This window comes from Paramisgurnus dabryanus, chromosome 22 (genome assembly GCF_030506205.2).
Source record: "Paramisgurnus dabryanus chromosome 22, PD_genome_1.1, whole genome shotgun sequence".
Classification (NCBI taxonomy): Eukaryota; Metazoa; Chordata; class Actinopteri; order Cypriniformes; family Cobitidae; genus Paramisgurnus; species Paramisgurnus dabryanus.
In genome coordinates, this window is record NC_133358.1 from 32,350,294 (window position 1) to 32,367,131 (window position 16,838).

General features: G+C 38.5%; 1 protein-coding gene across 2 annotated transcripts in view; it reads left to right on the forward strand.

Moving 5' to 3' along the window:
* The window catches only part of scn5lab (sodium channel, voltage gated, type V-like, alpha b), a 127,910-nt gene that overhangs the window by 27,984 nt on the left and 83,088 nt on the right, over nucleotides 1–16,838 (forward strand). The window contains exons 3-8 of one of the 2 annotated variants that reach the window (XM_065258918.2): nucleotides 2,817–2,935; nucleotides 6,440–6,529; nucleotides 8,009–8,137; nucleotides 11,762–11,853; nucleotides 13,468–13,716; nucleotides 15,977–16,040. In XM_065258918.2, coding sequence (XP_065114990.1) covers nucleotides 2,817–2,935; nucleotides 6,440–6,529; nucleotides 8,009–8,137; nucleotides 11,762–11,853; nucleotides 13,468–13,716; nucleotides 15,977–16,040 — 743 coding nt within the window. Of the gene's footprint in view, nucleotides 1–2,816; nucleotides 2,936–6,051; nucleotides 6,530–8,008; nucleotides 8,138–11,761; nucleotides 11,854–13,467; nucleotides 13,717–15,976; nucleotides 16,041–16,838 lie in introns of those variants that run through there. The other variant, XM_065258917.1, reaches the window with a different exon arrangement.

The following is a 16,838-nucleotide window of genomic DNA, read 5'->3' on the forward strand; positions in this document are numbered from 1 at the left end:
TTCTTTTAAATGGCATTTTTAAGTAGGACGTGTGTGTGCCCTACACTAAGCTGCTGTGGACTTTAGCGCTAAGCAAGAAGACTGAATTGACACTTAACAGGCTCAAAGATTTTCCCTCCTTTTGATATTTTTGCAAACTCACCCCTTACTTTCAGAGAAAAGAAATCCAAAAGGAGGCATTGTTTGTTGTATTTATTAAGCCTTAGTTTTCCCGAGTCAGTTCAGGTTTTACAGACGCACTTTCATTTTAATCCCCGTCCAAATGAACCGCATCTGTTTTCGTTACGCAACTGCTGTAAAAAATGACCCAGCAAATTGCAAGCGGGTTTTCTGGTAACCTGTGAGAAATCTAATCCCAGCTGTGATGGCGATGTATTATTTTATCTAATAGAGTTTTTTTGTGTGGCAGCGTGTACTTCATCATTTTCTTCATCAGCGTACCGCCTCACTTATAGTCTCCTTTAATAGACTCTTCAGAGATGATCATCATGTTTTGACATGCCTGTCACACATCAGATCTTCTGTCCCAAATGAGCGGGTTTGGTAGAGGTGTCATTATTGGCATTGGTTTTAAGATGATGAGTATGTTAAGTGTTCATACATATCTCATAAATCATTCTTTAAATTCACGGTGAGGGCAGCGATTGGACTTCCCTCCATCCTCGTGCCTTGTTTTGTTACTCTCAGAATCCGCTCTTGTGGACCCGGCAGATGATATCCCAGAGGAAATGTGAGGAAAGTGGAAAGAAACGAAGGCAAACTTGACCTAGTTGTTACATAAGAAGAGAGAACAGAAGGGTGAAGAAAGCGGGCTGTTTTCAGAGGTTATAAAGGCCACTGGCCTGCAACTTTGAGCGCGTTGCTGACGATGACGCCGTGCAACGTAAGGGGTTTGCCGTCACATTTTGCCACAGTCGCAGTAGTAAAATATGCTGACCCTAATGCCGCCTGCCCGCAATTATTCTTTGCGGCGTGACTGCTCGCATTGTTTATGTGAAGGGGAGGTTGTGTAAATCGAGCTCAATAAGGGGGCCATGAATCCTCCTCCGAAACAAACGGCGTGTTTGTGCAGCGCAGGGAGGGTAAAGCTCCCTGGTAGCGTGAACCATGGCGACAGACGGGAGTCCCGTGAGGGAGCGATTTCTCCTTTGTGCCCTTTAGTAATGTATTTGCATGTAGTGTGCACTCTGGAGTATTGCTTACCGCTTTATCATTGTAATTATACGTTTGTTAGAAAAAATGGGTTTGATACCCTTACCAACATTGTTTGCACTAAAACACCATAGTAATCACAGTAAATCTGTCTGTCATCAAAAAATAAAGACAATGACTGATTCTAAGGATTCTCAAGGTTTAAAGTGCCCATGGCATGAAAATGTTAGTATTGCCACTTTGTAGGTGTGAAGCAAAAATGTGACGTTTTGGGTTTAAAATGCAAATGAGCGGATGAAGTGCAAACACTAATCACAATGATTCAAACTCCATTGTGCTGTCAATTATTTTTTTTCTCTCTTTCTCTCTGCACTAAATGGCAGTGCTGTGGTTGGATAGTGCATATTAACGGGGCAGTATTATTATAATAAGAGCTCTTTATGACATCATAAGGAGGGCCAAATTTCAATGACCTAATTTTTGCTCACAACTACAAAGTGGCAATGCTAACATTTTCATGCCATGGGCCCTTTAAAGAATTTAGCAAATTGCAAATGAAGCTGTGTGTTTACAGTAAGATGAATGGATGCATAGTTTATATAGCAGGGCTGTAACATATCGAAAGAAACGGGGGAAAAATACAGCAATATGCATTTAGCAATGGTTTGCAATAAATGAATGATTTTAATGTTTGGAAAAGTTATGCATAGGTAAATTTTTTGTTTGATGCAGATAGCAGAGAGACTGGTGAGACAAATAGAGTCATACTTTTTTTTCCCTAAAAATGCAAATGTGTGTTGCCATTTTCAGTTTAAAAATGTATTTTATAAAAATTAGAATTTAGCATTTTGTATATCACATTATTAAGCAAGTTAGCATATATTGAATTCCTCTTCGGTATCGAGCAGCCCTAGCAGACAGGGCAGGCAAAAAAAACTAAATATGTGTTTGGCTCGTCATGTCAAAATATGTGTTCAGTGCATCATGTGAACCTATGTGCATCGCGTGTCAAGTTAAAATGCATCCCTGCTGCATATGCATCGAAAGGGTTCATAATAAAAGAGACACTGAGGTCTTGCAAGACACTTACTAAACATTAAACTCTGATTTCACATAAGATTAAGCAAGTATCTAGCAAACACGGGCTTGTCTTTTATCATAAACCCTTACGAAGCATCTGCACCAAACACATAATAAACAAAAAAAAGCATTGCATTAGCAGTGCAAAAGTCATAGGTTCGATCCCAGAGAACACACATACTAAAACAATGTATACCTGGTATTGTACAAAAAATATCATAAATGTTTTTTGTCTTCTAGATTCAGTTTGTAACAGATATTGTCAGTTCTGCTCATGTAAAACGAATAGAGCTGTTGAACAAAGTGACTTTCATCTGTGAGAAGAAATACAGACACATGTAATCTGATTTCATTACTATAGTTTTAGTGGAAACTGTGACCATGGTAAATTGCCTTCACCAAGGATATAAGGAGGAGCATGTCTATGATGCTGTCTAGATATGCAGCTCATTGTGTTTTGGGACAGAGCATCCATCTTAAATCCCATACATTCAACTTTAGATTCATGTAGTTTGGATGTCAAATGTCACTAAAGTTTCTTTGTTCTAACCTTTGTCTTTTGGTTCTTCTCTTTTCTTCAACAGACATTTATAGTACTGAACAAAGGGAAGGCCATCTTCCGCTTTAGTGCCACTTCTGCACTCTATATCTTTAGCCCTTTTCATCCTGTGAGAAGAGCGTCGATAAGGATTTTAGTACACTCATATCCTTTCTGCAGCTACTGAAGTCAGACGACTTCTGGATTTTTGCATTGATTGTGCATGAGTAAATTGGTCTGTTTTTACAGTATGTGAGTACATGAGTGCTGTCTAACCTATAACATCAGCGACTACGACTGGATTACTGCATCTCACTGTGAACGTGCATTAAAGATAAAGTCAAGAACCGAAACTTTTATCTAGGTTGCACGGATATTGTATTCGAAAGTCTGTCAATATAATGTCTATATTGTTTCTTTTAAACAACAATAATACTATGATAAATGTCTCTGTAATACCACATATGTCTTCTCTGGAGTTTCAGGAGAGGTCTGGACAATGTCTCAAACTCAAAAATCTTGATATCTTTAATATTGCCTGAGTCAAAGATTGAAGTCATTAAGTGAAATCAAACTTTATTGCATCTAATCATTATGAAACTTTATCTTGGATTTCACAGGCAGGGTCACATTTCTCACCAACTTAACATACCTTAAATTTTGACATAGTCTTATGAGCTATGAAAGAGCAACATCCGAGCAAGATATTGAATCATTCAAAGGTTATATCACGTATGAGGGTCTAAAGCCAACTTTGGATGGCTGTTTTCCCAAAGCTCCATCTACTAAAAATAGCAGGCAGTACTGTAAGCCCGGCTCGAGGTGTTAAGAAATATTGGACTCCTGACACCGTGCTCTTATGGAGTTTATAAGTGCGTGAAGAGTTTTGGTGTAGGTGCTGTGGTGGTCGGCTTCATCCCTCTTCAACTCACGCCCCTTTTAGGGTTCGACAGGCCGCCGCGCACCCAGTCGCCCAATATCTGCATAAGTGGCGTCCTGTGTGATATAAAGCTAAACATGCTTGAGTGAAGTATTTTATGAAGTATGACACAGACGCTTGCGGAGGTGTGACGCGGTTTGTCTCCTCAATTAAGTGAGCGGTCTGCCCTGAAAAACTAAATAGCTCAACTCAGAAGTAACATATAAACATAAATATATTTTATATCTGCATTGTCCATATGTATATATTTCACATAACATTTTACGGCTTAAATACTTGGCTTAGATTAAAGGTTTTATTGCTGCCATTGAGATGCTCTTTAGGGATCCTAAAGCTTATTGGTGGAAGGGCGCATGTGGCGAATCAAAGTCCCTTTAGGGAAGTCATGCCACTAGGCGGCCATGTTTGCAACACCTCCAGGCAGTTATTTCAGTCATGCAAGACTAAAGTCCTATCTGCTTGAACGGGGAAAGACAGATATCTCTCAAATGATGTCCTAAAATCACAATGAAACAAAATATTTCTGACCGTTACCAACAATAACACCTGACATCAACCGTACCATAACTTTTTGTTTTCTTAAGCTCAAATCTTCTTTTTTCAAGGTCATTTCAGCTAATGTGCATGCACACGTTGTCAAGCGGCTCACATGACTGTGTACAGAGCTTCTCTTCCGGAAACTCATATTTTATTGATTGATGTTTGGTTCTTTTAACTGGAAGGCGGGGCTTCCGTCACCAGAGCAGCCATATTGAGCGTTGTATTGCCTCCTATTTAAAATAATAGAGTGCTCAATCGTGTCCTATTTAATATCTTTGGCCGAATTGTGCGCGTGTACCATGTGGTTCAAAGTGTTTACATTTAGACACGCTTGCATCAGATTTCCCAAGGCAGCCGATGCCAAGAAACACGTTTGATTAAAGCATTCAACAAGAGAGTATTCATAAGTCAAAGTGTCAGAGAGAGAGAGATCGAGAGAGCGTCCCGCTGAAGTGATTGGACTCGTGAGATAAATGTGTGAGATTTAATTCATGAATCCTATCAGAGTTTAACACATGCACAAAGAATCTGAGGGGTTTCCCAAAGTCAGATGTCATCGGCCAACGTTGATTGTTCCCCCCGGTCTTTATATCCCTGCCTCTGTTAAATAATTTTTTAATCCCAGATGGGGACAAAATTTATCCCCTCCATAATTAATGGTCATCAAATGGCCATATACACAGCCTAAAATAATAGATCAATTATTAAAAGTAAAAAAAATGCTGCCATGCAATAGTGAATTGGGCATTTTTAGTACATTTACATTTAGTCATTTAGCAGACGCTTTTGTCCAAAGCAATTTACAAGTGAGGTAAACAATAGAAGCAATTATGGCAACACAAGAACAGTAATACATAAGTGCACTGGAAAGTCTCATCAAGTCCAAGGGTTTGTTAGTAATTTTTTTATAGATAAAGAGGAAGATAAATAGAGAACGAGATAAAGAGAAAGGTAACTAAAGAAAGATAGTAAGTCTGTCATTAGGAAGTGAGGGAATGGCGGAAGAGATGGGTTTTTAGCTGAGTCTTAAAGACAGCTACAGTGTCAGCAGATCGTGTCACGACCAGCAGATCATTACACAGTTGTGGAACAGCTCCTGAGAAGGTATGCAGTAGTGTTTTTTGGCACCACAAGCCGTCGCTCGGTGGCAGAGCGCAGGGATCGAGAGGGTACATAAGGCTCTATAAGCAAGCGAAGGTAGGGGGGTACTGACCCAGTGGTGGTTTTTAAGGGCAGTAGCAAAGCCTTAAATTTGATGCAAGCTGCTATACCTGTCTGTCGTTGTGTTGTTGACCTCTGACCCCTGAACTGTGCTCTGTCTGTCTGGTGTAAAGCTTTGCCAGGTGACTAAAGCTACATACACACGGAAACATTGTTGGGAAAGACAAGCACATTAAAATGCAGGAATTAAACTTATACTGTAGTGTATTCAGGAACACACAGGTGGTTCAAGGACGAGATTCTGATTTAATGTGAGAGACGATTATACGTGGAGGTCTTGAATCAACTCTTAAAGAAAACCAAGACCAAAATAAAACCATGTGGGTGTTTTTCATTATAAGTCTGCATTTACCCACTCAACATTGAATGGTTCAGCTATAATTTTCAGTGTCATTTAGAATAACAAGCAGGTGTCATTTACTGTTTCAAGCCTTTAGACGTTCATACCCTTACATTAAAAATCTATAATTCAACCCTGTCATATCCATCAGTGTGCTGTATTTATAATATAAAAGAAAATATAAAGTCCTGAATGATTCCCTGATTTTGATGTAATACACAATTGCTCCTTTCTCGAGACTTAAAAAAGTTTCTCCATTTGTTTCTTTGCTCAGATTCAGCTGCTCTTTCTTAGCTTGAAGGGATAGTTCACCGAAAAATTTAATTTTTGTCATTATTTACTCTCAAGTAGTTACAAATCCATAGACATTTTTTTATTCTGCTAAAGACAAATGAAACAAAAGAGGACCGAAGACTGACCCTTGGGGAACTCTCTCTCTCTCTCATTTATCACAATAATGTGGATAGCGGAGCTCAGAACAGATATTAAAAGACTTTAATGCACAGTTTGGTACAACAAGATCTCTTATGAAACTCCAGAGAAGATAGGTGAGATTAAAATGGTTTTGTTAATAAATTGTAAATGAATAATGTGTTTCAGAATGTGTTATTATCTTAACTCTTTTCACTTTATTCAGTCTTTTCATTATGTGCACTATTTTGACCAACTGTTGTTTTATGGCCATGTCTGAACCAGCACAGTGGGCCAAATATGTGGAGTGAGTACAGTTGTTCTCTTCCCGGTGTGTCCTAAACCTGTCTGTCGTTGTGTTGTTGACCTCTGACCCCTGAACTTTGCTCTGTCTGTCTGGTGTAAAGCTTTGCCAGGTGTTTCTTGACTTGTCAACCTCATTTAGCAAGTAAGTTAATGGTTTGACTGTAATGGATCTGTGAATTTGCTAACTGCACCTCTGCTATGCTCAACTGGAATGAAATTATGGTATGGATTAATAATCCTCGATATATATAACACGGATATTATTTTTTAAAGAATGAAAGGGGGAAGAGAAGAGAATATGGACAATACTTCTCCCAGCCCAACATAGACTCGCTCTCTGTCTCTCTCTCTCTCTCTCTCTCTCTCTCTCTCTCTCTCTCTCTCTCTCTCTCTCTCTCTCTCTCTCTCTCGCTACGATTGATTTACTGTAATGGTTTTAAAATCTGTCTCTCTGCCCGGCACTTCTTTGGCTCACGTCTCTGTCTGTACATTGTTGTCATGTGACCCTGCGGTCTAACCATTGTCCTGTCAGTCTGTCTGTTGATCGGCCTGTCTGTCTCTTGGTTTGTATGTCATCACCTCCAGCTTCAATAACAGCTCCAGCAGAAGTCAGCCCATGCGTACTGTACCTTACTGTACATCACCACGGCTAGAGCGGATTTTTCCCATGTTTTCCATGCAGCTCATACAGTTTGATGTATACTGAGATGAATGTGACCTACGGTGTAAGTAACTGTGGGAAATGAGACTTGTGCTTGAAGAAAGCACGCAGATCTTTAATGAAGTTCCCTTTGAGACGTCCTGCATCACATCTGAAACCAAGCGTTTGATATTTTCATGCAAAGACTTCATGCGCATGCGGCATGCAAAGCAAGTGAAAAGTCGTACCTCTCAGCATCATAAATTGACATCAAATGTTATATTGTTTCATTGCAATATAAACAAAGTTTTTTAATATCTTAGATTAAATCTGCAAATTTGGTTTGCATCTGGGCTGATTTTGGGGAAATTTGCAGAACTGATGACAAACCCTATATTTATTACGAGTATTATGCAAATATTATAGTTTGTGTGTGCGAGAATATTAAAATATTGATATCATTCAACAAATAGTAATGTGATGAGAGGTATGAAACACATGAAAACAAGGTTGTACTAAAAAAAATAAAAGAGTAAAACTTGAACCGATAATAAACAGAACGGCTTTGCACTTCAGAATGCTGCATCTGTCACCCGTTCATCGTCCACTCTGCTGGAGGATCTCTTCATTTCATGGTTGGATTTTAACGTCTTGATGACCTCCATCAAGCAGTGACTGTCATTAAAGTTAGAAGGGCTGCTGGTGAATGTGCTTCATGTTTCATCTCTCTGTGTGTTTCGTCTCTGTGTCCTCCATGATCTCTGTATGTTACCTGTCTGATGTTTTTGCATTCCTAAAGGTCTGAGTTTTTGTCATTCCCTCTCTTTATCTTCTGCTCAGATACACTTTTACTGGTATTTACACGTTTGAGTCATTGATCAAAATCCTGGCGCGAGGTTTCTGCATCGGGCCTTTCACCTTCCTGAGAGATCCGTGGAACTGGCTGGACTTCAGCGTGATTGTTATGGCGTAAGTTGATGTTTCCTGGCTCGTTTTAAACCACCTTTTCACTTCTTTACATGACGACTTATTTCTTGATCAATATTTTTCTTGTTTGCTAGTGAAAATATATAAAAAAAAAAACTAAATATATTCCTTATAGTGTAGTAAAATCTACTTTTTTTATTGCAAAACGTTCTGTGGTTTATACATTAGAAATATAAATAAATTAATAATAATAGATGAATTTTCTAATAAAGTGTTATCTTATAGTTTTGCGTCTTAAAAAATATCTTGTTTTAAGGATGCAATTGTACCGTGATTTATATCCTTACAATAAAATGTGATTTTTGAGATTTTAATGACACAGAACTTAAAGAGGCACAGATTAGTTTATGGTTTCACAGATCTTATAATCTAATCTTAGTTTAGTTTTCCCTATTGAACATTCTTTTATAGTTTGCTCACGTTCACATCACTCAAAACCTGCAGGACTGAAAACGTTTTGTGAATTTGACATAGAAAGAATGAAAGGCATGCAGGTTTAAAATGTTTTAGGTTAAGATGAATTGTGCCTTTAATAATGTTTTCTTCTCTGAGGTCCACTGCTATTGTTAGTCAGAGTTTTTTTACTGATTTACTCTTGTACCTTTTTCATTCTTCCATCAAACATTTTGAATTCAAAGCATCAACGTTTGATTTATTTGTTCGTTTCCCTTTATTCTTAAATCAACCTAGTTTAATGAACTTGCTGAATTATATTGGAATTACTAGAAAAGTTAAATGTAATTGTTTTAGAGCTCATTACTTAATTTTTTTAGGGGAACAGCTTTCCTCCATACTTTAAGTAAATTCAACTTGTCTGGGTTTATAGTGTCGCAACAAAAAGTTACAAAAAGCTAAAGTAATGAAACTATCCCATAAGACGGTCGTTTAAACACCAATAAATTTATCTATAAATCACAAGGTTCCCTGAGCGTGCTGATGTTAGATTCCTTGTGGTGACCTCTAGCCAGGGCTATGCCGTGATGAACTGCTTATTTCTTGTTGGCCTTTATGGCTTTATTCCTCCAGCTTTAACTGACCAGTTGTCCTTGAACTAAATGTCCCAGCCATGTCAGATGCACCTCGGGTCTGACCGGAGCCTATAAGTCATGGGCTGTTGACAGGGATGCTGGTCGCCCCTCTTGGCTTCATTAAAGACAGAATGATGACAGCTGGGACATTTAATCACAAACACTAAATACCAGGTTCCTATAGAAACAGAATAACCGGCATCCCATAATTACCCATAGCATATATCTGACCGAAATGACCAAACACGTCTGACAGTTATACCGTGGGGCTGTTGAACACTTTATTTTCATTCCACAGGTATGCATTTTTTTTTTTTGATAAACGCACAACTGACCTGTATAATAACGTTACGTTGTATAAAAGAAATAGTTGAATCCCGTTCCTGTTCTCATATCCGTGGTGTAATGCACACCCATATTGGCATTACCATTCTGGATGTGCATTATTTTAGAATAATTTAACATCCCGTTGTCAATTATTCATTATGTTAAATATTGGGAGTGTTGGGATTATCCCTCACCGACCTGCATGTAACTTATTCAGGTTAATGGTCAAAGTAAATTAATATCAGTATAGAAGTGAGATAGCGACACTAAGATGACTTTATAGATCTGTCAAAATCAAACCTGCTGCCCTTATCTGCAACAACATTTCTGAATATAAAAAGTCATCATTTACTGCCTTCATGTGGTTCCTAATCTTTCTGACTTTTTATTAGGGATGCACTGATATATCAGCTTATAATCAGTATCGGCAGATAAAATAATTTTATCCACCATCGGACATTGGTTGTTTAAGGGGTGATTCATATATCACATCTTTTGCGCGCTCAAGTTCGTTATTTCAAATGTAGGCACACGGTATGCACGCTCATAATGGAAGCGACGCGGTCGCGACGTGAATGCGGTCGCGACGCCCATGCGGTGCAGCGTGTTTGAGTTAAAAACCTTTAAACTTTTTAGAATGCCGCAAGTGCACCGCAGGTCATGTGACAAGAACCTATGTACCTAGCGTTTTCCAGGTGTTTTTAGGCACAACATGTGAACGGACCCTAACTCTTTCCCCAGCAGCGTTTTTAAAACAAAGTTTAGCAGCTTTTTTGGGATTTTCACAAAAAATGTATACATTCCAGAAAAGTTTCTTCTTTAAAGGTGACGTAGAATGATTGAACGGGGTATTTATTCTTGTTCTTTGATGTGACATGTAGACAAAAAATGTTTGGTTTGGGTCTGTAATGCCTTAGAAGCTTCCTAAAAACCTCTCTCAGGTAGCTCTATTAGGGTGGGGGATTTTAAACAAGTGGTTTTGCACCTATTTGGCTCCCCCTACTGGCTTAACTTTCAATCTCATTACTGATTGGCTGACTTTGCTGCCACTCAAAAAATGTAGCCAATTATTTTAAAGTGGAGGGGCAGGGAGATGCCTGTGATGTCATAAGCACCAGTTTTTCAGATTGGGCCGTTTTCTGGCTGACATTTCTAAAAGAGGCTGAGATGTTTAGCATGTTTAGCACTTTTTGTATGTTTGTGAATGTGGGTAGACCACCATTATTCAACAAAGACAAGGTAAAAATGGTTTTTCATTCTCTGTCCCCTTTAAATATATAAACATACAATATATCTGCTTTTCATCCTATCTTCATTTGTTCCCTTTTTATCACCTCTCAAATACCAATTTTTTTGCCAAAACTGAAATAATTGCATTTTTGTAAAGGACTTTTGTTAGAGATCAGATTGAGAGTGATGATCAAAACATACACAGAGTTTTTACTGTTTTTGAATAAAATTTTGTGTTTTATAAGTTGGGTAGAACACCACCTAGTGGATATAAGCGGAAACGTGGATTTTTGTAAAAACTTGTCATTGGCAGTGAAGCGTTTTCTTTTAATTGACTAGATAACTTATCAATGGCGTGGAAAGAGTTAAAAACGATGAACAGGGCAGATTATATCCTGGTGATTAAAAGTGGCGGAAACGCGTCAGAACTCAAACTGTGTGATTATATTGGTCGCAATGAAAACAGTGTTACAGTTTTGCACTTCAAGATAATTTGAAACAAGAAGTGAAAAGCAAAATTTTCGGTAGCGAGTTAAGGTCATTCTAAGTAATCCAATACCTGTATCGACACAGAAATGTTGTATCGGTGCATCCCTACTTTTAATGCATTTTCATTTAGTTTTCTTACATTCTTATTCTCTTTTCTTTTGTCTTTCAATTGTTTGTCCTTTCTTCCATACAACTGTAATTTGACTCTGCAGGTTTCTAACTGAGTTTATTAAAGTAGGCAATCTGCAAGCCCTCAGAACGTTCAGGGTCCTCCGCGCTTTGAAAACTATTTCCGTAATTCCAGGTAAGAGGTTTCTGAAACCTTAAACGAGGAGAAAAGTCAAAGTGTTGTTAAATGTACAGTCTAATGTCAAACGCAAGGAAAAAAACCCAGAGTCCAGCTGCATCCGATTCCTCCCGTATTCTTTGTTCATTCCTCGCGTTCATCTCTCCTGCATCATTCTACACTGTGTTGTTTGCCTGTTGTTGGTGTTGTTGTCATTGTATGTGCTGCAATTCTGGCTTATTGCAGATATGTTACTGAGTTTGTGGACCTGGGCAATGTCTCAGCGTTACGGACATTCAGGGTTCTGCGCGCGCTGAAAACTATCTCAGTCATCCCAGGTGAGAGGCCGACAAACTGCGAGGCCTGCGGTGATACTGGATGACCAAAGACCTACCGGACATTTCCTTCATTTCCAAATCACCCTTGGAATCATGGAAATGTAGAATGTAGGAAATGAGACTTTTGAGTTGACCGGCATCATAATTTGACGATAAAAAAGTCAAAGTATTTACATCATATCTATCTAGCTTAGCTTGATCAGTAGAAAGCAGTTTAATGAGTCAAATTTATTGCAGTGGACCAGATTACATCAACCCTTTATCCTGGGTGTCATCAAAGCTTTTAACATGCTGAAGTGGGTAACAAAGAACCTTCAGGTGCATGTTAGTAGGTCGATCACACACACAAGTCAAATTACATCAGGTTAGATGGCTCAGGTTACTTTACCTGACAACTTAGAGCTTCAGTTAACTCACTCAAAATGTCTCATTTAACTGTAGTGGTTTACTTGTAACAGGCATGTTAGTGCTAGCAGTGTGACTTTGCATGTTGTAAAAGCCAATAAGCATGAAGTACAGATACTTTAAATGGAACGAGAACATGTCATTTCATATTTAAATCAAACTATATATAAACTATATACATGTACATCATGGGCCAGATTTACTAACAGCTTGCGCCAGCGCATACCATCATTTTTTCGTGATTTACTAAAGACGTGCAGTGGATAATTAGTGCTGAAAAGGTGTGTTCTAGTTATTTTTGCTTATGCATTCCTGCGAGTCTGCCTTTCAGATGCAAAATTTATGTTATTTTTTATTTGCTGGAGGAAATAAAAGAGGAGTCACTAGGAGAAGTCACACAATAGCAGATGTTTCAATACTGCAAACCTTTATTTTTGTTCTCTAGTTCTTTTCAGTGTCCTATGACTTTGTTATCTGGGATTTTACACCCCAAATTTCCAACTGTGTTGTTCATGGTGCTGAACTCAAGCTCATCAGGTGTTAGTAGATCACCTGCACCTCATCAGCTCTGCTTATTTGCGACCCTGAACTAATGTGCGCTGCTCTTAGTAGATTGCGTTGGTCATTATGGAAATCAGCTGTTGCGCCTGTGTTATTTATTTTGCGCCTTTTAAGTAAATAACCCGCAGATTTTAACTCTCCCATCTGTGCTTTTTTGGAATTGCCTCTCGCGTTAATTTGCACCGTTTCGTAAATCTGGCCCTGTGTGTTCTATCAGTGTATATGATAGATGATAGACACTTATGTGCTTATGTATTTATTTCTGTTCTCTTTCCATAGAAATGCAATCTGTCATATTTTGTGTGCTTGCTGCACCCACAAATGTTTGTTTATATAACTGTAGATGTCTTGTGTTGTGCTTGTGGTTGTGTGTTTGTTAGATTATTGCCTAAATTGTGTGAACCAGAGTTGGGCAAATTCAGAAAATAAGAGTTGCTCCTCTTGAATCTGAATTGATTGGGCCACACCGCTTCGATTCACATTTAAGCTCAATCTAGTTCTGAACGGTGCACAACTCTTGTGTGATAAAATGACCTACACTTTCGACTCCTTATGTAATAAATCAAAATTCGCATGTAATTTTTATTATTAAGTTGAATGTGCATCAGCATATGTGCGGTTCTTCATGTGTTTGCATGTGTTGATCAGGTCTAAAGACTATCGTTGGAGCTCTGATTCAGTCTGTGAGGAAGCTGGCGGATGTCATGATCCTCACCGTCTTCTGCCTCAGTGTATTCGCTCTCATCGGCCTCCAGCTCTTCATGGGAAACCTGCGGCAAAAATGCGTCCGCAGCACCGCACACTGTCTCAACACCACCATACACTCATACGACAACAGCACTTTCTTCTGCAATAACAAAACCTGGTCCTCAATGCAAGACTTCCTCATTAATGAAGGTCAGTCACTTAAGATTCAATTAACAGCTTAATGAAAAAATCATCTTCATGTTTAGGTGAATTAAGTTTTGGGTTGTAAAAGTAACTTTTGGGGGTGACTTTTTGGTGGGTAGCAGTGTTGCCTCACAGCAAGAAGGTCTCCCAGCTAGCTTTTGCATGTTCTCCCTGTTTCAGCGTGGGTTTACTCCGGGTACTTCGGTTTGCTCCCACAGGCCAAAAACATGCAAGCTAGGTGAATTGGAGATACTAAATCTCTGGTTCTAGCCATGAATATAGCCATAAATGCTGGAATGTAACTTTCAGATTGAAATTGTGCGTTTGAATGACAACACTGTCAGAAGACCTGACGTCTAGCAAAGATTTTTAATCTTATTTTTGGGTTGGTCTCATTTCATTAGAATAGCAATTAGGACAGTCTTGGCACTCAATAAGCTGACCTGCAGTACTCAGATGTAGGACACAGATGGAAATAGAGACGCTTTCCTCTCATATGCTTTGTCATGGTATCCTAATAATTAAAATGTCCAAAACCCCTCCTGTATTTATCACCACAGTAAGAGAGAAAGTTTACATCAAAACAGCGTTTACCACCAATAGCTCCTTAAGAGGCATTTAAAGACAGTATGTGTAGGTTTATAACCTTTGCTACATCGCACCGTGCGGTCCGACCCATAAACGTTTAAGATTATGCTGAAACATGGAATGTGGACAGCTGGAGAGTACGATCAGACCGTCTGCTGGAGTTTCCCCCGCGGCCCCTACGCCTCTCGAGCCTGGAGCGAAAGCGTGAAAATGAGAGGAGATAAAATGGAGGTCTGTGTCCGCCTGGGGAGTTAGGAGTGTGGATAGAGACCTGAGGCTGTACGGCTAATCTCTCTGTCACTCTCTTTAGATGGGCAAAAACAGATTCACTTTATAATGTACATTTCCCCCCTTTAAACACAAGTGTTATGTTATTGCTTCTGAAGAACTGCACTGTCAAAAATGATTACGTGCCTTAGTAGATTTAACAAAATAAAATGAGGAAACTATATCAAAAGAGTTATGAAAATTAACTTAATAATTTTGTGTTGAAACTTCATGCATGATTTTGGTAAACATAACTAACTAGGCAGTGAACTTTTAGTTCCCAGCATGCTTTGCATGGGACTGCATTTTGAGAGTAAAATGTTAAATTAAATGCTATTTTTTAACTAAAAAAAGAAAGAGTTTCTGTTTCTTCTTTGAGTTTTGTAGTTACTATTGAGTGCTGCTTGTGTTTAGAAGATGAAAATCATGATGTGTGTTACTGTAATAACTGTGCTAATGCCAGTACTGAGATCAGTCTTTTCTTACTTGCTCATCACAATGTGATAATAATAAATATGTAAAGAAAAGAGAGAATTTTACAAGATTAAATCAGGAAGATTCCATCAAAGAAGTAAACCTTAAAAAGTACTTTAAAATATTATGTATAATTCTGTTACCAAATAGATAACAATAATGTAAATATCATATATTTTTACTGTGTAATTTTACTTTACTTATTTAAGTAGATTTACTTAATAACCATATGTGTGAAATTTACTTGAAAAATATTAGTGCAAAAACTTGCAAAAGAAACTTTAAGGAAAATCTACACTGAAAAAAAATTATTTTCAAGAAAAAAATTCTTAGTATTTTTGTCTTGTTTTCAGTAAAAATGAAGATGTTTTTTCTTGATGAGCAAAATGACCCAAGAAAATAAGTCTAGTTTTGAGACCAAAAATATCAAATTTAAGTGATTTTGTGCATAAAACAAGCAAAAAAATCTGTGCATGAAGTAAGCAAAAACATCTTAAACATTTTTCTTAAACACTTAATTCAAGAAAATGTTGCTTTCCCTATTGGTAGATTTCTTTGCTTGTTTTGTGCAAAAATCACTTAAATTTGATATTTTTGATCCAAAAACTAGACTTATTTTCTTGGGTCGTTTTGCTCATCAAGAAAAAGCATCTTAATTTAAGAATTTTTAGATATTTTACTGAAAACAAGACAAAATACTAAGAATTTTTTTTTCTTGAAAATCATTTTTTGCAGTGTACTTATTGTTTTTTTTTATTGTGTGCATAGGAAGAGTGCTGCCACTACAAGAAAATCATGAAAGTTAAAATATATGAATTTATGCAGGACATGGAAAATTATAATTTCTGCTTATGTTTTAACCGTGTGTCTAACAAACCACTAAACCAGAGGAGATACTTTAATGTTTGAATCTTAAAACCTTTATTGTTTTTTTCAGATAATTACTTCAAAGTGGAAGGGGCTAAGGATGCCTTAATATGTGGAAACGCAAGTGATGCGGGGTAAGTGAACATCAGGTCAGGATGACTCAAACTGTATTGTATGAAAAGTACAGATGAATGTCAAAGTGCATGGTGTGAACATGAGCGTGCGCATTACCACTTTAAACCTCTGCTCTTCTGGTATTCATACAGTATTTGCTGATGGTCATTTGTCAAGTGACAGAAATTCAATAACTTGATAAAGATAACACACTTTAAAACGTCTCAGGTTACGTATGTAACCCTGGTTCCCTGAGAAGGGAACGAGACGCTGCGTCGCCATAGCAACGCTTTGGGGAACGCCTCGGCGTGACTAATCTGAAGCACGTGTAAAACATAATCAATAATTGATGATTGGATACTGACCGTGATGCCGTGCGGACCAGGGGTATAAGGAGGCATCCCACACAAACACACTCGCTTCCAAGTGCCGAAGCAAGTGCCTGCAGGGATGCAGGGAGTATGGCATGGAGACGCAGCGTCTCGTTCCCTTCTCAGGGAACCAGGGTTACATACGTAACCTGAGACGTTCCCTTTCGAGGAACTCGAGCTGCGTCGCCATAGCAACGCTTTGGGGAACGAGATGCCCACGCTTCCATACTACCAAATGCCTGTAGCGTGTATAACTGAACACAGTCAAGGCAAAAGAACCTGAGACCCCAAGGAGGGGTCCAGGTCTAAATTATAAAATCTGACGAAGGTGAGCGGCGAAGACCAACCGGCCGCATCACATACGTCCTGGAGTGAGGCGCCTGACCCTAAGGCCTTAGAGGCAGCCATACCCCGGGTAGAGTGGGCCCTCACAGCGACGGGTGAGGG